The sequence below is a fragment of the Pseudopipra pipra genome, chromosome 16 (genome assembly GCF_036250125.1).
Source record: "Pseudopipra pipra isolate bDixPip1 chromosome 16, bDixPip1.hap1, whole genome shotgun sequence".
NCBI classification, from domain to species: Eukaryota; Metazoa; Chordata; class Aves; order Passeriformes; family Pipridae; genus Pseudopipra; species Pseudopipra pipra.
This window is the reverse complement of record NC_087564.1, coordinates 12,362,001-12,386,650: the sequence shown is the minus strand read 5'-3', so window position 1 is coordinate 12,386,650 and position 24,650 is coordinate 12,362,001. Positions and strand designations below refer to the sequence as shown.

Here is a 24,650-nt window from a genome sequence, read left to right as displayed (position 1 = left end):
TCTGCATGCGGGAGAGCTGCCCGGGTTTAACTTGCATCTGTTTGGTCAGATGGCCCAAGCTTCTAGGTGAGCATGTTCAGTGCTTAGTGTGGACCTGGCTGACCTCTTCCTGGCCAACTTCAGACACAGTGAAACACAGCAAGAAAATACAAGCTTGGTGTGGGTTTGGGGTCGTGTCAGTTAGACCAGCATAGGAAAAACCCTTAGCGAAGAACTGATCACATCAAAACTGTGGTAGCAATCTCAGAAAACAAAACACCTTTTATTCCTGTGGGGAGTTGCTGTTTCTCTCTGACAGCAACAACTTGGGGTTAGGAAGGTTGTAAGCGGGGCGGTAACGTACCCAGAGCTGTGGGAGCAAAGCTGGCCCAACCCAAGGCAGACCCAGCCTAGTTGTCCTCCCACCGCCAACGATGAGGGGACGACTCCCCTTTGGACAGTTTTCTGGAACTCAGTTTCCTCCGCAAGGAGGAAAATTTATCTCCAAGGACTTTCCGTAGGCCGGTGTTGTCCCTGGCAAAGGGCAGGTCCTTCCTCATAGCAGGCAGCTGTCCTGTAAACATTTCCCACTTAGCCAGGGCATCCACGGCCTTGTCTACCTGAGCCACTTCCTCCTCGGAGACGTTCCTCTCCAGGGCAGCAATGCACATCTCCAGCCACAGCTCGTAGTCCTTGATGCTGTCTGCGGACTTGGCGGGCCCGGCGAGCTGGGGCTGGCTCTGTGCCTCTGCCAGGGAGCACGGCTGCTCGTCCTGCTCTAGCTCCTGGCCGATGGACAGGCCCTGGCTGCACGTGTCCGGAGTCAGCGGCTCCGACAGGGAGGTCACGGCCTCGGAGTCGTTCTCGCAGCACATCCCGGAGTCGGAGCTGAACGGAAGGATGTCCTCCGAGGCAGACAGGTCTGATGACTCTTTCCTTGGCCACGTGGACAAGACAGTCTGTGTCCAAGTGTAGAGCTTCTGTGGTGAGAGGGAAAAAGGTTTCATTGTAGAGAATGAGAGGAGCCAGTTACACCTTTCCCAGTGTTTGCCAGGTAAACCTGTTCATCTTGGGTGGCCCAGCTTCAGCTGCCATGGTCCTCTCTGCCAGAAGATGAGTTCAGACAACTCGTGGTGACCCTACCCTGGCTTTCTCGTCTCATTTTCTTGGAGCCAATGTCTGTGTCAGAGCTGCCTCCAGTCAGATGTGGACTTAATCTGCCCTATTACTGGAGATGGTAGGAGAAAACTGCACCAAATCACTCCCTGCTGTGTGGATGTGATCTCCAGGAGAGCCAAGCAAGTGCCTCTCCAGAGGAAACTGTGTCATTATAAAAGCTCCTGAGATAGTGGTAAAGAATCTTGTTTCATCATGTTGTTAATGCCTGTGGTAATGTGCATTTTATTCCTAAGAATAGCTCTTCCCCTCTCGAGCTGAATTGCACAAATGGGAAGGCTGGGCTCCAGGAAAGAATTAATGAAAGGAAAATGTCTGAGACAATTTCCTTTTAAAATATTAAATGCTACAATGAGGCATAAAACAGATTTCTCCTGGCACATTTATTCCTTATGCTTTAGGGAATGAATTGCATTACTCCAGTCATCCCTGGATAAAAGGTGATCTCTCCCTGTTGACAGTGTTTGGGGGCGGGGGGGAAGTTGTGTGTTTTTTTATTTTTTTCACACCCCTGTGGCCTATTTCTTCATCTTTACTCTCTGTAGCTCTCAGCTGATACCTTTGCACAGCCCTTGGTTGCTCTAAGGAACAGCAGTGACAGTATTAGCCTGGGATGTCAGCCCTGGTGTTCCAGGCTGGGTCCATCCATGCTCAGCTCAGGGTGAGCTGCAGTGTTGGAGGAGCAGGCAGGAGCTTCCCAGCCCTGCAGAGCTCCCTTCTCCCGCAGTGCCCTGCTGCTCCCTCCCCCTTCCCTCCTCTATTGCTCTCTCTTCAGGCAAGTGACAGAAAGGATAAAGAGCTCAAATTGAGTGGGTGGGAGAAATCGGCCCCGGTTCTCATTTCAGTCTGTGCATGAAGCCTCGGGGAAGAATTTCATACGAGAATAAAATGGACTCTTTCAGCTTACTTAATCCACCCTGCCCCCTCTCTCTGGGACAAGAAACATTGTAAAGGGACAACTTTTCTCCTGCCTCATCCCACCTCCAATGGCCCTTCCCTCCCTCTGGGTTTATAAAACAAAGGCGGCGCCAGAAGCTGCAATGGGAGCTGGACTGGGGGACAGCAAAGCTACTGGAAAGCTGCAACCAGCCTGTGATTTTATAGTGCCTCTTAAAATTCCCAGGAATAGAGAATCTGGGAAGGAATCATAGCTGCTACTCAGGCAATTCCCAAGAAGAAAAAAAGCTGTGGAAATGTAGATGTTCAAACACTAGATATGAATTATTCAAGGCAAAAGATGATTGACTCAAGATCACAACCAGAACCACGAAATTCAGTCTCTCATCCTTTGGGTGGTTTATTGATTTGAACTTCGGGTGGGTTTTTAGGGCTGCAGCCTCCTCCTGTGTTCTCCTGTTTAACTAGGAAGGGATAACCTCTGCATGGATTTTTCTTATCTACAGGCAAGAGCATTTGGAGTGGATGCCCACCCTAAGGATGTCACTGAGACCTGTTGTCTGTGTGTGTGTGGCCACTGCAACCTCGTCGAGGTGCCACCTCCCGAACAGCTGGGGATGCTGCAGAGGCAGCAGGTAGAGATGTTGTTTGTGGTGGGGAAACACCAGGAGAATTAATTTGTTTTCGGTTTTCGAGATGACTCATGCTGGAATAAGCAGCTGTGACAAAAAAAAAAAAGGAGTGTGTTTCTGAGTGCAACTCAGATAAATAAATAGAGGGGCTCATTCTACTGCATAAGGACTGGTTTCCTGCCCCATGTGCTGCTCTTCCCATAACAGTGTCTCATTCCCAGACTTCAGCAGTGTCTCACCTGCTGCTGGTGAGGCACAGCTCGGGTCTGGCATTTCCTGGAGTTGTTAGGAGTGTCTGGGGCTGTTTTGAGGCAGGTGGGGATCCATGATAGTTTTCCAAAAGGAAATGTGACTTCAGACTTGCACTTAACGTTCTTGGCAAGTTAACTTTGCTGGCTGATATTGTCTCCAAATGCTTTCTGCTCTCTTCTGTCAGGTTCCTTAACTATTTAATTCATCTCTGGCATTTATGTTTCCTCTCGACATTATGGCAAAGCCTCTTACAGAGATTATCACAACTCTCTTATTGTACTTGTACTATATCTAGCTGAGCTTTGCCTTGTCAAGGAAGCAGATGTGACACTTGGCAAGTGTATCCTTCCTTCAGGTTTGTGTTCCCTGTTTCTGGAGGATGCTGAGCCAATTACAGTATTTGCTGGAGGTGTAAAGGCAAAAATGTTTCTAGAAAAGCAGGTAGCAGTTCTCTTCTAGAAAGCACTGGCTGGATGCCAGTTAAATAAAGCAGAATTTATTCCTCTGTTAGTCTGGGCAATTTAGGCTCCTCTTGGACAGATGCAGGGACCAAACACCCAGAGAGTCAGCACCACAGAAAAGAAGCAAAACCACACCAGTGTGTATTTTCCCACATCCTTTGCCGTGGTTCTGTGTGTCTGATTGCAAGCTGAATGAAACTACAGGCATCCCCTTTCTCATTCAGTTCCTATCTTGCTACAAATACAACCCACAGACTTTAAAATAGGCAGCCGTGGAAAATCCTGTCTCTGAACATGATGTGTGTCAGACAGGAATTACAGCCAGGGAGGAGATGGGTGCTGAGTGAGAATGGTGGCATTATTTCTATTACACCAGCCATTTGGCTACTGAATCCTGCTTTTTAAATCCTGCTTTTTACAGAGCAGAGGTGGAAAACCCTTTGCAAGAGCTAAGGGTGTCTTAGCACTACTCCTGATTTGTTTAAATGTGGTGTTAGCAGTTGTATGGGTGGGAGAGAAGGGAGAAAGGATGAGTCTGTGACCCTCCACTTATTAGGGGGTAATAATTTGGGATCCTTTCTCGTGTCTTTAAACAGAGGAATTGCAGCACAGTACACATTCAGTATTTCCTCCCTGTTCCCAGCAGCCCCAGAGAGGCAGAAATCCAGGGTGGCACAGGAAAGGGTGTTGCTGTGGGAATCGGAATCTGCCTGCCCTCCCCACCTCACTTCTGGGAGTAAGAAAACATGGTTGGACTGTGGCAGTGTCCCGTGGGAAGACCCAAAAGCCCCGGAGCTTGTGCAAAGTGCTTCCTTGTGACCAACACCCCTGTGTTCAGGTGTGAGCTGCTCCCTTAGCACTTCACCCTCGGAGCGCCTGCCTTCCCCCCCGCTGCTGCAGCACCTGTACCCCATGGTTTGGGGGGAGCTGCCCTGCTCCCTGCTCTGCCCCTCGCTCCAGGGGGGCTGGGGGTCTCACCCTGTAGCGCTCGATGAGTTTGAAGCCCACGACGTGCTGCAGCTTGCGCAGGCAGATGGGACACGGCTCCAGGGGCCGCAGCAGGGCCTCGTCCAGGCTCAGCGCTCCCTGCATGATGCACTGCAGCCAGCGGCACGTCCCCAGCCCCATCAGGTGGCAGATCTCATGACAGGTCACCTTTCAGGAAAGCAAAAATCACAGCAGTGTGTTGTCATTCCTGCTTCCACTGCCCCCTCTTCTTCCTCCTCTGCTGTTCCACTTTCCCCACGCCCTGATGGTCTAAACCAGCTTGTTGCTCAGCTCTGGCAATCCTCCAGCACAGGCTTTTCTGAGGTGAATGGAGAACCTGGCTCCCTTCTCCCAGCTCCCCCAGCATCCATGTTTGTGTTGTGGAGAAGGAAGGGTGGGTGTGGGAGAAGCAGCTGTGGGAAGCCCCTGTGGGCAGCGTGTTTGGAGCTGGAGGGCAGTGCTGCTGGCGCTCTCCACCAAGGACACTGTGGTTCTTGGAGGTTTTTTGTTGTTTTGGGGTTTATAAGGAGGAAAACTAATCCCACTGGGGTCTGAAAAGAGCAGCACAGTCCGTGTGAGAAATCTGAGAAGCGCTATTGGCAATAACAGATCTGAGCCCTTCCAAAACAGACACTATTTGTGCCAAAGCAAAAAAAAACTAAGCTGGAGTCAGCTGGCCAAGCATTACTGCCTTGGGAATTGGCAACCGTGGAAAGGCTGAGGATGGAGGATTCCCTTCTTCCTCCCTTTGCCACCTAATCTCGTTGGAAATTACTACAGGAAAAGACCCCAGACTTGAAAATCCTGAGCAAATGCCAGGGGAGCAAAGAGAAATGGCATCGAAGGTGCTGGTGTGGCTGCTCCACGTGGGGCAGCTTTGGGAGGAACACCAGAGACAGAGCTGGCCCAGGGGAGATGCTGGGATGAGGGAGGACAGCGCTCCTGAAGAGGATGTGATGGAGATGAAGGGGGTTTAAGGGCATCTGCATATATTTATATGTGCAAACCTGCCTCAGGTATCTTTCTCATCCATCCATGTAACAGGTGGCACATGGACCTCTCCCCTTATGGATACCAATGTCTGAGGAAGAAGTTACCCCTTCCCAGCCATCCATTAGTTACACACAACTCCACCAGATATTCTGATGAACTCCAAGTTCTGAATCAGCTCACAGATCCTACTGGCCCTGCACTGCCTGGCAAGCAAAGTACTCAGGATTACCCAAGCATGAGCCTGGGAACTGGGCAGGGGTTTATCTCAGTGCTGTTCCATGACATAACCTGGTGTAGTGGAAGGTGTCCTTGCCCATGGCAGGGGGTTGGAACTAGGTGGTCTTTAATGTCCCTTCTAACCCAAACCATTCTGTGATTCTGTGATAAGGCAAGTCCTGTAGCCTCACTGTAACTGATGGTACTGTTGTCTACACAGTGCAGTAAAATGCAAGCTTTTTATATCTGAATTAAGTGTGATTGCCTGTGCCTTCTGGGAGCAGAGTCTCATTCCTGCTTCACTGGGCTGAGATTATCCCCAGGCCTGAAATATTTAACCCTACACAGGAAGAAACGTGTGGTACAGGAGCTGGCTGGTCCTACCTTACAGCACTGGACCATCTCCTGGGCACTGAACTGCAGCGTCCTGTCTCTGCTCTCCTTGAGGACTTCACACAACTCTTCCTTCTGTGTGGGTGGGTTCAAGCTGCTACAACCAGCCTGGGGAAAATCCCCAGAAAACCTGGCAAAGCTGCAGACTCCCACTTCTGTGAAGAGAGGTGAGTACAAGTTAGGCATCTGCTCTCTTACGACTGTCTCACCTTAGGCAGCATGAAAATACAGCTGTTGTAGCACAGCCCAATTGAGCACACAGGGTGTGATGAGACCCCCTTCCCAAAAGGTCCAAAAGGTTTGTAGCACCTTGGTTACCTTTGTCTGGATCAGGAGCCCCAAATCCCTTAGTTTTAAATTGGGAAAACCTAGTTCCTCTTATCAGGGATTGAATAACATGTTAAGGATGAGATTTGGCTATTCCAGCCTCCCAGGGAAGGTTTTTGGTACAGTGCTGCCTTATTCATATGCAGTGCAAGACCATCATGGCATACCAATCCCACCTTGTCCTGGCAGAAATTTGCTGAATGTGAAGCTCCAGGTCTCACATGGATAAAGATCCAGCAGAGTAAGTCCAAGGACACACAGGGCATCCATGGGCTTGTTGTTCTTCAGGAAATTCAGGATCCCATCTGGAAAAATACCAGAGAGACATTCATTAAAATGAAGCATCCCTGGAAGGCACCTAAGAGCCAGAAGTTCTGCTGCTTGTGGGGAGGAGGATGTAATCCAAGCCACAGGCAGACAGAGCTGCTCCATTCATTATCTCAGATGGAGAACCACAGCTGTGGAGCCCATCCCCTGAAATCAGAGCAGACCTGACTTTGGAAGTGGTGCTGAGCACAGAGTTAAAACAAAGCAGAGCTAAGGGCAGGGATGTAGGTGAATTCGGTACTAACCCATGGAAATAAGCACCTGGGAGCAGAATTTCCCATTTCAGAAGGGAGCTGGAACAGCCACATGGCTGCAGTGCTGGGCTGGGCTGAGCATGTGCTGCCCGTGGTACCTGCAAACAGCTCGTTCCAGGGGGAACTGTTTGTGCAGCAGGAGTTTGGCAGGTGGAAAACCTGTTTCCCCAGGGAGCTGTGACACTTGAACCCAAGTTTCCTAACATGAAAGGCCAGTGAGTTCCCCACCTATGCCACCCAGGCCAATCGTTTACTTTGGCTCCAGGCAAGAGATGGGAGAACTCAGACTACACCAAACCAACAGTGCCTTCCCTTGGAGCTGATCCGATCGCTCTGCAGAGCTGGACCTAAATGTAATAGCACCGAAAAATACAAACAGCAGAGGAAAATATGATGAAAGTCACTTTGTTTTTCATTCCTATTTCCAGCCTCAAAGCTCTGGGCTTTCCACGGGAACAGGATTTCTCCCTTTTCACTCCCTTCCTCATCCCCTCCCTGCTCTGGCAATGAAGGGCTGTTTCAGGCATTTCCTAAGGGAGGGCTCGTGCCCATGTGCCAAACTGGTGCCTTTATGGGCTCCCTGGTGCCAGGTCCTCACCTGCGTGGAGCTGCACCCTGTCGGAGTCCCGGCTGTGGCGGAAGCAGCAGTGAATGGAAGAGACGGGGATGGAGGGAAGGCACTTCACACGGAGACCCAGGAAGAAGGACTCGACACAGCTCTGGAGGGAATCCAGCAGTGAGAGCCCAGCAGGCCCTTCGATTAAGTCTGAGAAGAGAAGCTCTGTTATCAGCCCCTGAAAGGCAGGGTGAACCTCAGGGTCTGAAGGGATTCTGTGGGACTGGCCACAGCCACTGGGGAGGAGGCAGGCTGGGTCATTCTGGAGTTAATTGCTCATTCTGGGATGTGGCAGACACCTCTAGATAGTTATGGATATAGAGAAGAAGAGGGAGCTCTTCCTGAGAGGTGACTTGAGGCATTAGTACGCTCTCATTAGCAGAGCAGATATCTAGGAAGATTGTCTCTTGTTTAAGTTATGCAGAAAGATAAATGTGGGAATGGGTTGCTGTGTTTAATGAACCATCAGGGATGGACCTCCGGAAATGCTGTATTTTACGGCATTGTTTCATAGTTAGATATGTATATGTGTATATATATATGCATAAATTCATAGCAAGTCTCACTCAAGGGCACATATACCATTTATATGGCAGGTCTACCCATGGTTGTCATCACGGCTTGTGACCCTGGACTGGGGGCATGTCAGAGCCTTTGCTACCACACTTACCTTCACTGGGGCGATTGCATTTTGCAGGTTAGTCCTTAGAAGAGGGTATTAGCAGCACTCAGCACCACCCACCTCCCTCCTTGGTGGCTCAGTGCAGATGCCCACATTACCTATAGGCTGCAGGTAGATGTGCTTTCGGTAGAAGTTCTGCTTCCTCCTCAGCATGGCGTGGTAGAACGTCTCGAAGTCCTCGGGGGCATCGGGGTGGCTGAGGATCCAGTCGAAGGCCGTGCGGATGAGCAGCGTGCAGAACAGCGTCCTCTGGGGGTTGTAGGCCTCGGAGAGGAACAGCTTCTCTGCCCTGGAGAAGGCCTTGGCATAGAGCTCCTGCAGGGCGGGGTTGGTGGAGATCAGCGCGTCCTTCAGCGCGCGGGGCCCAAAGCTGAACTCCTGGGCGTGCTTGCACTGCAGCATCGCGGAGGGACCGTGGCACTGCCTGAGGGAGGGGACATCGCCATCAGCCGTGGCCTCCTGAGGGACCTTCACACCTCCTCTGCTCTCACAGCAGTTCCCCCAACACCCCAGCTGCGAGGTTTGACCGGGAGCTTATCAGCACTGTGCTGGCCTGGAGCCTCGCGCCTCGAGCAGCTCTCACAGGGTTCTCTACGTGTGTGCAGACACCAGCTCATGGACCCTGTGCCAGTAGATGGTGCTCAAGAATGCACAGCCCCAGGTTGCTGCCAGATATCTGGAGTAAATCAGACAGTTTGATTGGTGTTTGGGGTTGGTTGATGGGGATTTGGGGTTTTTTTGGTGCTCTATCCTGGAGGCCCAACAGGATGGGAAATACCTCTGGGTGTTGTGCAACTGGTTGCACTGGACCTCACAGGATGTGGGAAGGTGGTGCTCCTTTTTGCTTGGGCTAAACCACATCCCTTGGAATAGGTCCACGTCAGGAATGAAGAGGTCACTTGTCCTTTATCTGTCCATCAGAAGCCTGCACTTCTGACTTACCTGACACCAGTGAAAGCAGCTGTTCACTGCTGATGATTTCCTCTAACAGCTTTTAATCTTAGATATTAACCTTGGCCACCTTCTGGCTCACAGTGCTGTTGTGAGGCTGCAGGATTTGGGAAGGTTTGCCCAGCCTGACCCGCAGGTGGGACTTGGTGTGTGAGATTCCTGTGTGCTGGTGCTGCCTCTCTAGCAAGACACATACGGGCCCGCTGCCATCATGTCACTTCATGAATAGCTTCATGTCACACCGTGTTAGCATCAGCAGGGCTGGGGATGATGTAAAGCAGCAAATAAAGAGCAAATGAAAGCCTGCAGCACAAAGAAATTAATTCAGAGCATCCCAGAAATATCCTCTCCAGGGTCCTTTCTAAGGCTGGTGTTCTCCAAAGCTGCGAGTCAAGCACCTATTTTCCACTGCATTTTATGCACTTATGGAAATTCCAGTTGGCAGCTTGGGGAAAGGGAAGAAAAAGAGGCAACACTACCTCTTTGACTAACCTATGTCTGGATTTTTCCAAAGGCAGTAATTGGTCATTCCAAGCAGAACTGGAGTATTTTGGAGCAGTACTTTGGGCAACGTTGCCTACCACAGGTAAGTGTTCCACCTGTACTCAGCAGAATGAAAAACACACAGGTGTATGTGCACAAAAGCACAAGGTTTCTAGGAATAAGTGTTATCTTCTTCTAGGCAAGTTAATAGTAACTTAAAAGGAGCCAGACAAGCTTTCTGGGTGGATACCAAATGCATCAACTGCTGACCATCACTGCTAAAACACCAGCATTCAATCTCTGAAAAAAAAAAGGAATTAAATATTTCAAGGAGGAACTGGTTAAGTCTGTGATTTAAGTAGGTCTGCAGCTTAGCTCTGCCAGGTGAGTGGCATTCAGTGGCCCTTGAGGACAGCAGTATAATTAAGAAAATTCAACATTTAAAAAAATAGTACCGCCATGAGCCGAAGTCTTTCCTCAGTTATGCAGAGGTAGTTTGCACTGTAAGAGGAAGGTGGCAGCCCATTAAAATTAACACTGAATGCCTTCACATCTAACCCTTGGGAAGAGAAGTGTATGTATTAGCAGTCCTTAAAAGGACTCGTTTTGTGTGATCTTTTTGTCTCTAAGGGTGTGTAGCCCAGAGAGGGAGCAGGAAAGCAGTTTTCTTTCATTTTTGCAAGCTTTGTATTTCGCTCACATTAAAGGCTGACAGCAGATGGCACAGGGGGATCTGAAGTGGTACAAGGGCCCTAATCCAGGGAAAGTTTAGAAATCAAACCTGAGATGCTTTCTCAGACGCCTCTTTTTGCGTCCCAGAAAAATGTACAAATTTCTCCTGCTGGTTTTTACAGGCAGCAGCAAGAGTTTGTGTGAGGTTGTTCTGTGTTTTGTCACCCAAATCTCTGCTCCTCTGACTTGCTTCCAGATTTGGGAGACAGAAGTGAGAGTCTGACCCCACCAGGTCATCAGGAGTTTTGCCTTGGGCAAGCTGAAGATTTTCCTAAGGGACAAGATTTCACTTGTTCTGCACAAACTTTAAATACAAGCATCATTTTCCTGGTCATATGCAGAACTTTCACTGGGAAACTGTTAGCAATATTCAGCTCCCTGAGAATGTGATCCTGTGAGCTACTGCCTGCCTGGTGCTCCCAGGGAAATGAGGGAAAGACTTTGCACTTGGTTCAGGTTGAGAGTGGTCTGGTCAAAGGGGGTTTCTGGAGCCTCTTTCATGGGTGTTTTGGGCAACAACTGGAGTGTGGGTCTGGGGAGGAGGAGCTGGTTAGAAAATGAATGGGTTTTTCTCTGCTGAATGGGAAGCAGCGAGGAGTGGATGTATGTGACAGCAAACACAATGAGTGCACAGTCTTGTAGCATGTGTTCCCCCCAGGCTCTCTCGTGGAATACAGAGTGAGCCCAAAGCTATGGGATATACATTGTTTCCCAGGACTCCCTAAAAGGGGATATTCACCCAGCTCCAGACATTCCCAGCTATGCCCATGGGTGTTTTGTGACGTTCACCATGCCCAAGGATGCCCATGGTGACGCTTTAGTGACTCGAAAGCTCAAGCACAGGAATTCACTTGCAGGAATTCAGTCTGGAGTGACATGTGCCTCCTTCTCCTGGAGTGTCTGGGTTTGCTTCTCAAAGAATAGCAGCAACCCACTACACTCTCCAAATCCAACACAATTACTTCTCTTTAGCAAGCTAAAATACTTCACTGGAGAAAATGAATGCTTCAGAAAATGTTTATGGGCAACTTCAGCAGTTGAAAAAAGAAGCCATTTTACAACATTAACTGTAGTAGATGTTATTTGTGCTTGATCTAATATATGGATATGGTGTTTCATTAACTGAATAGTTCAATAGGGCTTTGTAGTTTTTAGCTCTTGTGTTGAGAGTGCCTGGTTTAACTCCCTGCTGCAGTGCTTCAGGAGGGAATGGCACTTTAGCTTGGATATTTCCCCTTTTCTCCTCAGTTTTTTAGATGTCAAGGTGGGGCTCAAGAAATGGGAGCACCAGTGCATCCTTCTGCCCTTCGGGTATTTAGGAAGGAGACATCATGCCTTTAAAGTAAAAAGCAGTTAATTTGGCTTCTTGCTCAATTACAAACTGTAGGACCTGACTAACGAGTCCTGGGAAGGAGAAAGTAACTCTTTTTATTTAAAAAGCCAATAATTTGGAGTTGCACTTGAGAAAATGCTTTAAACAAGATAGGCACCCACAGGCTCCCAACAGGGCAGAGAAGGAGCCAGCCTGAGCTGGGAATCCTTATCCAGTTTGTGGAGACTCTTTTTTTTTTCTGTTTCAGGTTGTTCATCATCACATCCATGCAGTGCAGTGGAACCACACACAGCTCGAAGGTTTGGGTACTTAGCTGTTTGTCTGCTGGGAACAGCCTTTTTCCATGATTATGTTGTAGGATCCCAGTTGTGGCCTTTCTGCTTGTGGGGTGGGATATGAGGCAGGAGCTCCAAGGACAACATGCTCTGTGTGTCTGGCTTTCAGTACCATACAAGAGGTTTCAGCTCAGATTGGGCATATTGCACAAATCTGTTTACCATGAAATTTGACACATATTTTTTTCCACAGTGAGTGTTCTCACACAAAATGCCCCAAAATCCAGGCTCAGCACGTGACAGCTGAGCAGTCAGTACACTCCCTTTCCCACAGTAACCTGTTAATGTGCTTCATGTGCAATTCAGGTTACTCATAAATTATTCTCTTTGCAAATCAGACACATATAAATTATTCTCTGTAATTGAAAATTAGCTATGAATTATTCTTTTTGTAATTCCCAGATATGTCATTTATTCTCTAATATATTGACATTGCTTTCTTGGATAGATATGCCTGGGGCTGACAGTAACAGGGAAATTCTCAAAGGCCGAGGCAATACATACAGTGCAAGTATTTGGGATATTCTGACAAGACAGAAAGGGTCTTGTGTGCAGAAATTCTGTGTTGTACAGGTCCAGAAAGGGCACTCAGTGCATAATAGATTTATTTGGTGTTGTATGGAATTTGGCCCTAACATTGTAGAGATGGTATTTGTACATTTTTTTTCTGTTGGTTTGTTTTGTTTGTTTTTAAGCTGGTCATTCTGAAGTTGTTTATTTTACAAGTCAGCCTGTAAGTAATTTCTACGTCTGACTCTCCCAGGCTGCAGATGCACAGAAGGAGATTCCCTCAGTTCCATCTCGGCTCTTTTGAAGTATTTGGAGGCAGACTGACTTAACTGGGCTCTTTGGGTGTCAGAGGGATGTTAGTGGAGTCTCTTAAAACTGATTAATTGCCTTCATTAGGAGTTGTACAGTAAACAAGCAGTGATAGTGCAGAAAATTCATCGCCAGTCAACAGAAATGAAAAGCCCAGAGCAAACATAACAAGCGATAACTAATTATCAACACATGCCCTAGTTGCTTAATAGCTCTTTCCCTGAGATTTGCAGTTGGTGTCTGTAAGTGCTGCTCGAGGATCAGCCCCTCCTTGCCTGTGCTTCCCAGTATCGCACTGATGACAGCCTGAAAGCAATTTTCTCAATGTATTTGTTAACACATACAGAAAGAGATTTTTCTTGACTGAGAAGCTCAGTCCAAGTAAAATTCTGACTGGTCCAGCTCCTTCCTCGAGGAGCTCGACACAGCCCCTTGCACCGAGCCAGGCTTTGCCTGCTGAGCTCGCTCAGCTGCTGGGGTCAGACCAAATCTGTTTGGCCGTGTTCAGACCTGAAATGGAGGCAATTTCGAGATGCTCAGCACTTCTCAGAATCAATCCCCTCTGCTCACGGAGAAAATACGCTCTGGACCTGATCAACCCTGTACTTGTATCCACATAGAACTGTAGCATCCTCTGTTCACTTTGCATTAAACAGCCACAAAACACCGAGTCAGATCTGTGTGTGTTCCAGACCATAAAGTCAGATAAAGCCTTCTGGCCTCACCTACTGCCAGATCCCAATAATATTTACTTGTAATATCTCTAGAATATGTTTATGACTTGGAAACAGATGGTATGTGTGGTCTCTCTCAAAAAGAGTCATTCCTGGTGCTGTGGAAACCTTCAGGGATTCAAACATGCATTCACTAGGAGGAGAATCTACCTGTCCTACTGGAACTGTGATCGACATGTTATTGCCACAAGGCTCAGTCCTGAAAGTTTGTCCTCCCATGAATCTGCCTTATAAATTAACTTGGGCTGCTGGACAAGTCAGATGGACAACTGCCCAGTATGCAAAAAAGGTTTGCAAGATGAAAGACTAGATTTGTAAAGCTCATTAAATACCTAAGATGGAGACAGATGCTTCCATCCATCCTTATTTAAATATTCTTATTTGAGTGTTCTTAAGTACTTAAGAACACATACACATCCACTTTGCCCTTGATTTTGTTTTATGTGAGAGCCTGCTCTCTCAATACTCTGTTCTTCATTTTAATATGTATTGAGGACATACATTATCCTTAGTTCCAGTCTTCTCTTCTAAGGATTTTATTTATTCTATGCTCGTATATAGTGCTACTCTTTTTTTCAGTCCCTGCCATTTGAGGCTCTCTAAGTGTCATACAAGCATTCATGAACTTCTCTGTGGTACGCTCAAGAAAGCAAGCTGGCAGTATATGGCTTTCCCCCTCACCACCCATTTATTCATCATTTTCAGTGTCTTCTCTGCTCATTTTAGTCTGGTTAAACTAGATGTTTAGTTTAACCAGACTGTGATGCTTTCTCCCATGCACGTGTGATGAAGGGCTGGCTGCATTCTCCTTCCCTTGCTCTGACATGGAACAAACCCCCCCAGTCCATGGCTGTTTGCTGTGCACTTGCCAACCCAAAAGCACCGAGCAGCATCTATCAGAGCTGTACAACAAACGCAGCACTGCAGAGATACCCGAGCTCTAATCACTCACAGCTCCAGGCACTTTGCTCTTCATCATATTTGTCTAGACAGACTAAATGGTCTCTGTGAGACAACCCCAGTGTTAGCCGGGAGAGAGGCTGCATTTTCCAGGTACGGCTAAGGGTAGGTGGTTCCTGGAGCACAGGCATTATAAAAGTGGTTCATCACACCGTACAAAAGCGCTGGAAGGCTGTGCCTCCTCCCAGCACCGAGTGCTTTTTAAGTGGTGCCGCCAGGTAGGGGGTGTTTGTGGGCGTTTCACAGCCAAGGAGAAGGAGGGGGCTCCAGGGTGTTACTGCGACCAGCGCGGCTGTGGGTGACAATGACAGACCCCAATCCTGAGCCTTCATAGGGGCTGTGCCCTGACCACCAGCCAGCTCTGCCAGCCAGAGGTTTGCTGGGCACGAGGCATGTTCTGGAAGCGCTGCAAAAGCAGGTGCTGCTCCTGGGACACCTGAGCCCCCGTGATATAGAAAAGGGGCTGTTGATGCTGATCCCCGGTGCAGGAATCGCACGGATGGGTGTGCAGGGAAGGAATAAGTCCCTCAGCACCTTGGGACGATGCATCGAGCACAATCCCCAGCACTGCGGGACAGGATGCCCCGAGCTCAGCCCCTGGCACCCCAAAGCCCCAGGAGGATGCACCAAGGGCAGCCCCGGCAACCCAGGAGAGGGTGAGAGGAGAGTGCCCAGGCAGGACCCCTGGAGCCTGTGGGGGTGATGCCCGGAGCGCAGCCCCGAGCTCCCGGCGGGAGATGCGCCGAGCGCGGCCACCAGCCCCCGGCGGGAGATGCCCTGAGCGTGACCCGCCGCCACCGAGGGAGGATGCCCCGAGCACGGCCACCATCGCCCTTAGAGTCATGCCCGTCACGGGCGGAGCGATGCCCATCACCCCGGGAGATGCCCCGAGCCCGACCAGCCTCACCCCGGGAGCGATGCCCATCACACGGGGGATGCCCCAGCCCGCACTCCCCCCTCCAGGGGTGTCCCACCGCATCCAGGGGCCGCCCGGACTCCCGTGCCCTCCCCTCCATAGAGGCGACCCCGCGACCCCCCCCCGATCTGCCCGAGGGGCCAGGACAGGACTCACCGCCCGCCGGGCCGGGGCTGCGGAGGCCGGGAGGTGCGGCAGGGCCGGGGCACCCGGCGCGGGGCTGGCGAGGCGGAGCGGAGCCCGGCGGCGGCAGGAGGAGCGGCAGGAGGAGACGGAGGAGGAGGAGGAGGAGGAAGAAAAGGGGGAGCAAAGGGGGGCTCGGCGCCGGGAGCCGGCGGGATTCGCCGAGCGGCCGCTCAGAGCCGCCTCCTGCGGGTGCGCGGGGCAACCACCGGGGGGCGTCGGAGGGAGGGGGGCGGCAGGGCCGGGAACGGAGCGGGGGGACACCGGGAACGGAGGGACACCGGGAACGGAGGGACACCGGGAAAGGAGGGACACGGGGTGCGGGAGGCAGGACCCTTGGGGCGAGGGGCGGGACGGGTCCCGGGAGCGGCGGGTCCCGCCCGGCTGCTGGAGCCTGGGAGAGGAGCGGGAGCGCAGTCAGCCCTCGTTTGGGGAAGCGCATCCCCGCAAGAGCCCGGGGCTGAGCAGCGCGGCGGTGCCGGGGGGTGGAAACCCTTTAATCTCTGCTCTAATGAGAGCTGGGCGAGGAGCGGGTGTCTGGAGACCGGTTTTGCCGGCGGCTGGTGCCATCCCCGCCCTGGGAGCCGTGTTTGCATTCGCCTTGATGCCTCGTTCAGAGCATCGCTCCCACATGACCTGGATGCATTTCTGCGTCCCACGATGTCCTTTAATTTGGGAATATTATCTGTTCTTGGAAAGGTTAATTAAAATAAAGGAGTGGATCTCTCTTCCCATTTCTTCATGGCTTCATTTATTCTGCCTTTCATGTTTTGATCCCTTGAGTGCTTTGATCCCTCATTTCTGCCATCCTTAGATGGAAGGAAAAAAGAATACCCTGCCTGGGTATTCCTGGGTAAGTGTGTCCCTAAGTGACATAAACTGAAATTAGGGAAAAAAACCATGTTTTACAGGCTCAGGAGCTGCAGTGCCCAAATGGCATTGGCACACCTGGCACAACCATAGGCTTTGCAAGGGCCAGCAGAACGTCCCACTGGAGCCAAGGTGGCCATGGAAGTGCACAGATGCCCACGTGCTGTGCTGCAGGGTTGACAAGCACCAGGATAAGACCATCCCTGTGTGCTGCAGCCTGTGTTCCCAGGGCCTGCATTGCTCTCAAGGCACTGACAGCATCACTGGTGAAAAACTGCCCTAATTTGCTGCTCTTGTAATCAGGCCGAGGCGAAGCAGCAGCTTCTCCTGGCAGCAGCGGCTGCTCATGAATCCTCCTTGTGGGAAACCTTCCCAAGATTCAGCATGTGGAGAGGGCAGGAGAGAGTCCTAAGGCCTTGGAATAGCATCCTCTTCCACTTCGGCTGCTACCCCAAGCACAGGAGATGCCCTCTGTGCTGTTTTAATTGGTTGCTGCTTGTAATTAGAGTTTATTTGTATTAATTAACTTCAATTATCTGTTTGCGAGTTGCTCCAAGTACACCATCAACATGTTTAGAACCACACAGCCTCAAAGAGCCAGCTCCTACCTGAGGAAGCTGTGAGTTAAAACCAGACACACTGATAGAGTGTGCTCCAAAAATGCATCATTTTTTTTGTTAAGAAAACTATTGTGTAAACTTAATCATAATAGTTGGCTTAGCTGCCAGCCCACTGACTGACCAGCACAGGTAAATAGGACTGGTGTTATTAAATATTCTCATAATGATTCATTTTTCCTGGGAAGGCACAGGAGGAGCTGGGTAGTCCTTGCCCAGGAGAGCTGGCAGTGAGGGAGATGGAGGCAGGGACAGAGAGTGAAGATGAAACAGCCACACAGTCACTCTCTGACTTTTTAGGAGGCAAGTGGTTTTATTAAGAGAAGATCAGCAGAAGGGGGAGGGAAAAGGGAGCAGGAAAGGTCAAAAATTGGATGAGAAGACAACCAGGAGTTAGAGAGGACAGACACACAGTGAATTGGAGGGGTGGGGATTTGGGGCTATGGAGGGAGTGGAAGGACACCAGGACGGCCACACTCAGAATTAGCTCAGCTGCAATTAAAGCTGGTCACAACAGAGGCCTGATGCTCACCACAAGTGGCCTTTATCTGCAGTGATCAGCAGCAGTCATTATTCTGCTCTGAACTCAGTTGTTTATGCCGAGTTGTGTTTCCTGGAGAGACCACGATGCGTTGGCTCTGCACAGAAGGATGTAAAGTAGAGAGGCACATGCCCTGGGCAGGTGAGTGCAGGAAACTTCATGGAGCAGCAAGTCCTCAGGGAGAAACAGCATGGAAAAATCCCCAGACTGATGCCTTAGATTGGGATTTAAGCAACTGTAGCTGTTTATCTGAAGAAAATTGTGTAGATACACAAATAGCTCCACGAGGAGAAAAGGCAGGTACCCCACGAGCTGTGTAAGCCAGAGGGAACAGGCACAACCCAAACCCACAGCTGCAGGCTGAGCCAGACCAACTGAAATGAGAAAATAGGCGTTAATTTTTTAAAGAATAAAGTTGATTAGCTGCTGGAACAAATTACTGGGGAAAGGAAAATCTTCCCATATGATAGTGTTTTCTATTCAAGATAAGATGCCTTTCCTCAAACGGGCTTCAGCCAAGCATGTGTTCTCGGGTCAGCAGAGCAAGGATGGGGTAAAAGGTAGTGATCTCTGTGAAGAGGTGACTTTGTGGCCCCACCTAGATTTTAGGAAATGACTCAAATACTGTACTCTCCATGTGTATTTCTACATCCTTCCTGGATGGTGCTGCTCTGGGTTGTCCCCTTCTGAATAGCAGCTGGGCAAGGGCAGCCAGGGAATTACTCAGACCCAGCCTGTCTGATGGGGGTTTTTTTTGCCCTGTCCTGCCAGCCAAGGTGGGGTGTTTGTGCACGTGAGACTGGTGGTATTGGCCTGTGTTGGGTCTCTCTGTATTTGTCACCCCAGGTGGACATGAGGCTGCTGGAAGCCTGACTGAAGGGAGGTGACCCCAGGCAGCATCACCCAGTTGCTGCAGGGGCTCTTTCCCAGTGGATTGTGCTCTCAATATCAGTGCAGCTGTTTTTCAGAAAGCAAATTGCTCACTGCAGGAGTGAAATATTCTCCTGTTGTTGGAGTTCTGGCTATTCAAAAGTCAGTGTTATTTCTGCATGTTTGTAATTCTGAGGCAGTTTCAAAGGTGCAGTTTGTGCTGCCACTGCAAAGCATAAATGAACCCAAACAAACTTTCTGAAAGTTTGGACATGAGCAACAATCTAGAGAGAGCAATGTGGGTTCAGCTCATGTTCTCTGCCTGCTGGTCAGCCACCAAGCTCTGACCTACATTTGGGCAGCACCATAGAATTACTAGCAGCTACTTGGTGTTGGCCCTAAAGCAATTGCAGCCACAGCTGGGCAAGGAGCTGTTTCATCTTTGGACTGTGCTGTGCACAAGAAGGAGAAGTAGGGAATGCACACACAGAAAAAGCAAGAATCTAGTCTCATGTTGCTGCCTCTATGGAAATGAGGCAACTGCAAAATTTGCTAGGAGGAACAGGCACAAAAGCCAAGGGGTGAGATCTTCTACATATTAATGGTGATGGGAAGGAGGAGAAACAGGACTGACTGGTTTGCAGAGGAGATTGAGAGTTCCCATCCTGGGAATTATTGGGAGGATGTAGCATGGACCTGTCTGGGGACAGGTTCATTCCCTTTGCAAGCTGAAGATCTGGTGGTTCTGGCAGACAGACAGTCTGAAGGAGGAGATGAGGAATTAGTAAAGCAGGATTTCACCTTGAACAGGGGAGTTTGAGGGACTGTGGCTGACAAGGCTACGGGAGCTTTGTGCTTCCCGACTGAAATCAGTTGGTTTGGCTCCCTGCCATACGTCAGGGGACGAGGAAGGGAGATGAAATGTTCCTTGTCTCCTCCACTGATACCATAAAAATGCAGTGCATTGTGCTGGTGCTGTGGAAAGGCCCCTCCTTTGCCCAGCTGCTGCCTTGGGCACTACCCAAGCTGTGCCATTTGTGTGTCAGGACATGCCCTGTGACTCTGCCTTGTGTCCTGTCCATCACCCTTCCCTACAGGGCCCTATGGATGAACCTCATGGATGAATAGCAACGTGAGTGTGGTACTCGCATTTTTCCCTGATTCCCTTGAGAAACCCAAGTGAGGCAGCTGAGATCAACAGCAATGAAGAACAGTTTCCTTCCCTCAGTAGGAAGTGGCAGAAGAGAAGAAGAGAGCAGCAGGCACCTTCTGGTAGGTGATGGAGTGGGGGCATTGGTGTCCCTAAGGCAGCGCTCGTGCTCCGTCTGGAAACACAACGGACCAGCAAAACTGTCCCTCTCTGCTGTGTCCTGGCACAGTCCAGGCTCTGTTGGCAGGCTTGGGAGGAGCTTTAATGAAAACAAGTGTTTGGCTGGTGCTACTGTGGTGCCACAGACTTTAAGGAACAAACAGAGAGAGCCCAGCCCCTCTTTGATTAGTAAGTGCAATCTGCTGCCACAGCTGATGCTGGAGGAAAAGATAAGAGAGAGAAAAAGAGAACAGTTCTGGAGTCAGAATGAAAACACTGGGCAGAAGATCTGCAGGGGGATGAAAGGGAACCATTTGTTTGGAAATAAGTTGCTAGATCAGGCTTCCATGTGTGTCTGGGCAGCTTCTAATATTATGAGTTTATTCAGAGTTAAGACTTGTTACTGGAGTTGGAGACTCTTGAGAAGAGATGTCAGCCCACAGATTTAGGCAGTACCTGATCCAAGTCTGTCTTGTGCCAGTCTAAGGGCAATTTAAGGCTCTTTTTCAGTTTTTACCACTGATTTTGTGTTTGAAGTCTCTCTGTAGGAAGCCAGTGTGGATGCTCCATGATTCATTCCCATGAGGAATCATGATTTCAGGTACCCAGATGGTCGCAGAGGCAGAGGAGGGGGCAGATACATATTTTTACAGCAACAAGAACACAACTTCATTGTACAAATTTGGCCTGGCTTAGAAGATTTGGGAAATGTACAGCGTGATTATATATCTTTTTTTTTATTTTTTTTTTTCATGATTATTTCCTCTTGGCTCCTGGTTAGGCTTTAGGAACACTGAGGAAGGAGGAGGCTGCTGCCTGAACATTCCATCCCAGGACTCAGCCTGGTGGCTGCTCTGTGTGTTCCCTGGAATTCAGCAGAGTCCATTTATTGAGGCCAGCAGAAATAGCATCTCAATTCCTGGTTTCAGAGGAGATGTTAAGTAGGACATAGTTAAATTTGGGATTATTAGTGAGTGAAGAATGGTAGCTCCTTTTTTTTGAAATAGATCTTTGATAATAGATCCTTGGGCAGAGCACTATGAAGAGGATGAGACGTTTACAGATAGGAAACTTCTGATACAATAAATTATTGGACAGAAGTGAATGTTTGGGAGCATTTCAAGTTTCTATACATGCAGACCTGTCTGGCACCAAGTCCTGCAGTATTTCAGCTCAAGGAGTGTCTTGTTGATGTCACCAGTTCCGGGCTGGGTCACGTCCTGCATTGGCATCTCGGTCTACAGGAATTTGGCATCTCTGTTTTAAGGTTTATCAGAGATTTCCCTCAGACAGAGGTGCAGAGACATCAAGTTTCACATGGTCAGTAATCTGAAACATGCCCTCCCTACAGAATCACTCCCTATAGACGAAGGGAAGTCTGTGAATGAGAGACCTTGAAATGAGCTGTCTGCATAATTAAAACCCTGCAGTGAGATGAAATATGAGATGGAGGGGAGAGATAGTCGGAGGCACCGAGGAACAGAAGCGCTTTCAAGTATTTTGCTGCAGAGATGGCTGGAGGATTTGCCAGGGGGCTGATTTTGTCCTTGTGCTGTCCTTGGCCAGGTGACTGGTGCTGTGCAGCCGGGTGGACACGTCACTGACCCAGAAACCTCCTCGTGCCAGGACAGGTGGGAGCACTAACCCGAGCTTAGGCATGAGGCAGAGAGGGCTGCAGAGCTTTAAGTCAGAGCTAATCTCTATGTCTTGTTGGGCTGAGTTTTTGCTCATGGGTGGGTAGACCACAGCCCAGTTTGCTCTGGGCTGGGTGATGATCCACTTGTGCCTGGTGATGCTACGAAGGAGGCAAAAGGCCAAATGCTGCCACTGGGAACCAACTGTGAATTAACACACGGCGTGTGATTAATGTGCTTTTTAAATGCATTCGTGTCCTGTCGCACTGGCTGCGGATCTTGTGTCACATTTGGTGTTCTCAGAACATTTATTAGCCTTACAGATCCCTTGATTATTGCTTTCTCTTTTATAATTAAGCTATGAAACTCAGCATGGTGCAGCTTATGCAGTATTAATTCATGGCTGGCGTATTCTGCCTGTGCCCTAGGATAAGGCTAAATGCTGGCAGCTGGATTGCTCTCTGCACAGTTGCTATTCTGAAATTTCTTAATATGATTATAAAAATCACATTCTGAATGCATATGGGCAACTTGGGGCTGAGCACTGCCGGGAGCAGAAGTGGGATGTGGTCTGACTTCCTCAGGAGCAGGATCTGCCCCTGGCAGCGCTGGGAGACGGGCTTCCTCCTGCCCCAGGTGCTGGCTGATGCTCTCCAGGTGAACGCTGTTAGCTCTGCTCCGGTGCTAATGCAGCCTCACGTGCTTTCCACGCCCTGCTCGCCCTTCTCAGGACATGCCTGTGAAAATGTGAGCCTTGCAAATGAGTTCTGCTTCACTCCTTTTTGTCCTCCTTTTCTTCATGTGAGAGTCGAGCAGAATCCGGGATTTCCTGCGAGGCTGCGGCTCCCCGGCCCCGTTCTGTCGGCAGAAGCTGCCGTGGCTGTTTGAATAGTTTTCTTCCCGGCTGGTTGCTCCTGCCCCCAGCACGACAGTTTAACAGTTTGTGTGGCCATGTGGTGAACTGAACAGGGAACAAAAATAGCATTAAACATGTCTGGTTTACTTAATTTTTTTTATTTTCCCCTCTCCTGGGAACTAGTTGTGGGAGTGACTGTGCTGAAGAAACAGGAGGCTCAGTGCTACTGGAAGGGAAGTGACTGGAATGACCCAGCCCCAGTGCCCCAAGCACTGCTGGTCCAGAGGCAACAGTTGGAAGGCAGAATTCATGAAGTCTTTGCTGGTCTGGGTGTTGGGCCACTTGCTGTTTCCATTGGGTAAATCCAAGCAGCTCCAGCGGCTCTGCCCACATGTCTCTGGTCTCTACAGCTGCTGGAAGTCCTACCAAACTTCAGATGTGAGGACAAAGTGCTGAGGTGCCAACTACTGAAGAACACCCATGTCAGTGTCACACATCTGCTCTGGACATGAGGGAAGCAGCTTGGAAGCTGAAGGGTCCATGGACCACAGATTCCATAACAGAATGGCAGTTCCTCTCTGCAGTGTGTGTTACACACACCCACGCTGCACAGATTATTGATTATTACTAATCAAACCACTTCTGTAGGGACCCAAGTGCTGATCATCTCAAAGCTTCTGTTTCAAAAACCAGTGCCAACCCTACGTGCAGGATGTAAAGCTGTAGTGCAGAAACTCTTTGAGCTCAGACGTTTCCATGGAGATGAATCTTTGATCTCGTTGTAATAAATAGAGGGCGGAGAAGATGCTCCCAAACTAGGGAGGAAGGCAAGGCTGATCCCTACGGGGCAGAAGTTCTCAACAGGAATTAGGGTGACAGGAGGTTTCTCTCTCTCTCTGTTTTCCCCCTCCATGATGCCATGTCTGTGGCAGTGGCAGAGTTGAGCTCTCTGCCCGCCAGCACCGCAGAGCACGCGGGGGACGTGCCTTCCATCCAGCCAGCCAGACGGCACACTACACCTTTGAGCTGCCTAATCTAATGCTGCTGAAAAGTCAGACCTTTGTCTGCACAGCAATATTCACCCTGTGCTGCGGGATTTGGAGAGCAGTGACACGGGGTTTTAGTACCAGGACGAGACACACTCGTTTTCTTGGCTGTGGTGAAGGAATCTGAGGGATGAGAACAGCCAGGGAAAGTGCTGTGTTTATGGATAAAATATGGAGGGACAAAAAAAATCACATTTTACTCGTCACAGTGTGCAAAATAGAAGCGTTTACCATGCTGACACAGAGATAAGTGACCACAGGCAACAGCCAATTGGCTTTATCCACACGGATGAGCTTTGACCGCACCAAAAACTCGTGTGTTGTTAGAACTGTCAGCAGGATCAGGGCTCTTACTCCTGGCACTGGAAATAGAGGCTTCCGTGGATGGTGCAGAGGAGAATTTATTAGGAAAGGGTATAATTATCTTCAGTAGTCACTGAGAACTGCTGCTTGGGGTGACTGTGGCCACACACACTCTGGTAGGATGTTTCACGCTATGATGCTCTGCGTTGGCAGCTGAAGATGATCCCGGTGTTTGATCCCAGCCTGGATGTGCCGTACGGCTCCCAGGGGTGTGTTGTGGGGGGGGTTGTCCTGAGCTGTGTGTGCTGAGCTGTGTGTGCTGAGCTGTGTGTGCTGAGCTGTGCTCGCCTGTTTGTGCATTTCTCGCTCCGTTTGGCAGCCGGGTGGTGGCTTTTCCTGGTCACTTCTGCTCTGCTCACAGACCACTGACAGATCCGTCTCTTTGTCCCTGCTGCCAGCGTGGCCTCGAACAGGTTCTTCTGCAGCATGTAGGAGTACGTGGGGTGAGCAAGATACTGTGCACAGCCTGCTGCAATACTGCTTTTCCTCTTTTTAAACAAATAATCTTTCTTGGATGGGTTTTGCTGCCAGTTGTGCTAATTAGGGTCTCTTTAATTTAGGGGTTTGCAATACCGCACCCGGGTAAAATTGGTCCCACCACTCCTTTCACTGGAGCAAGTGAGCCCTTTGTGCCTTGCTGGATCTCAGGCTCCTGAACAACTCAACCATCACTTCATGTAATTTTAAATTTAGAGTTTAAATACTTTATTTATAAGGCTATGTGTTGTTTGCAGCTCCAAAATGTTATCATTTTTTCCAAATATTGCAGAAAGCTTCAGTGGTTGAACAAAGCCCACAGGTTCACTTTAGAAGCCGACAGGTGGGGGTTTCTGCTGATTTTGTTGTTGTTGTTTCACATGACTCTCTCTGAAAATGCTGTCACTAGCTCCCTGTTTGTCAGAAATG

At 49.6% G+C, this 24,650-nt stretch overlaps 1 protein-coding gene and 1 long non-coding RNA gene across 3 annotated transcripts; one reads left to right on the top strand and one right to left on the bottom strand.

The window, feature by feature from the left end:
* Positions 1-243: 243 nt before the first annotated feature.
* Positions 244-15,788, bottom strand: AMZ1 (archaelysin family metallopeptidase 1). 2 transcript variants are annotated; one of them, XM_064673181.1, is made up of 7 exons: positions 15,612-15,788; positions 8,291-8,616; positions 7,493-7,660; positions 6,490-6,618; positions 5,978-6,141; positions 4,376-4,552; positions 244-959 (listed from the first exon to the last, which is right to left on the bottom strand). In XM_064673181.1, exons 2-7 carry the CDS (start codon positions 8,592-8,594, stop codon positions 390-392), a joined length of 1,512 nt encoding a protein of 503 aa, XP_064529251.1. In that variant the 5' UTR covers positions 8,595-8,616; positions 15,612-15,788; the 3' UTR covers positions 244-389. The 2 variants fall into 2 exon arrangements, with proteins under 2 accessions (XP_064529251.1, XP_064529253.1); XM_064673183.1 differs by lacking the exon at positions 244-959 and adding an exon at positions 2,428-2,771 and having other exon boundaries at positions 15,612-15,694.
* On the top strand, positions 8,611-13,515 carry LOC135423194 (uncharacterized). Its single transcript, XR_010434738.1, has 3 exons — positions 8,611-9,729; positions 11,939-11,990; positions 12,790-13,515. It is a non-coding gene; the product is annotated as an uncharacterized LOC135423194 (long non-coding RNA).
* Positions 15,789-24,650: the final 8,862 nt, after the last annotated feature.

Excerpts from the sequence above, each read along its gene's own strand:
- AMZ1 (XM_064673181.1), bottom strand. The coding sequence starts at position 8,594 with ATGCTGCAGTGCAAGCACGCCCAGGAGTTCAGCTTTGGGCCCCGCGCG. Across the intron at positions 6,142-6,489 it reads CAAATTTCTGCCAGGACAAG|AAGTGGGAGTCTGCAGCTTT; the intron begins GTGGGATTGGTA and ends CTCTCTTCACAG. Across the intron at positions 960-4,375 it reads AACTCATCGAGCGCTACAGG|AAGCTCTACACTTGGACACA; the intron begins GTGAGACCCCCA and ends CTCTCACCACAG.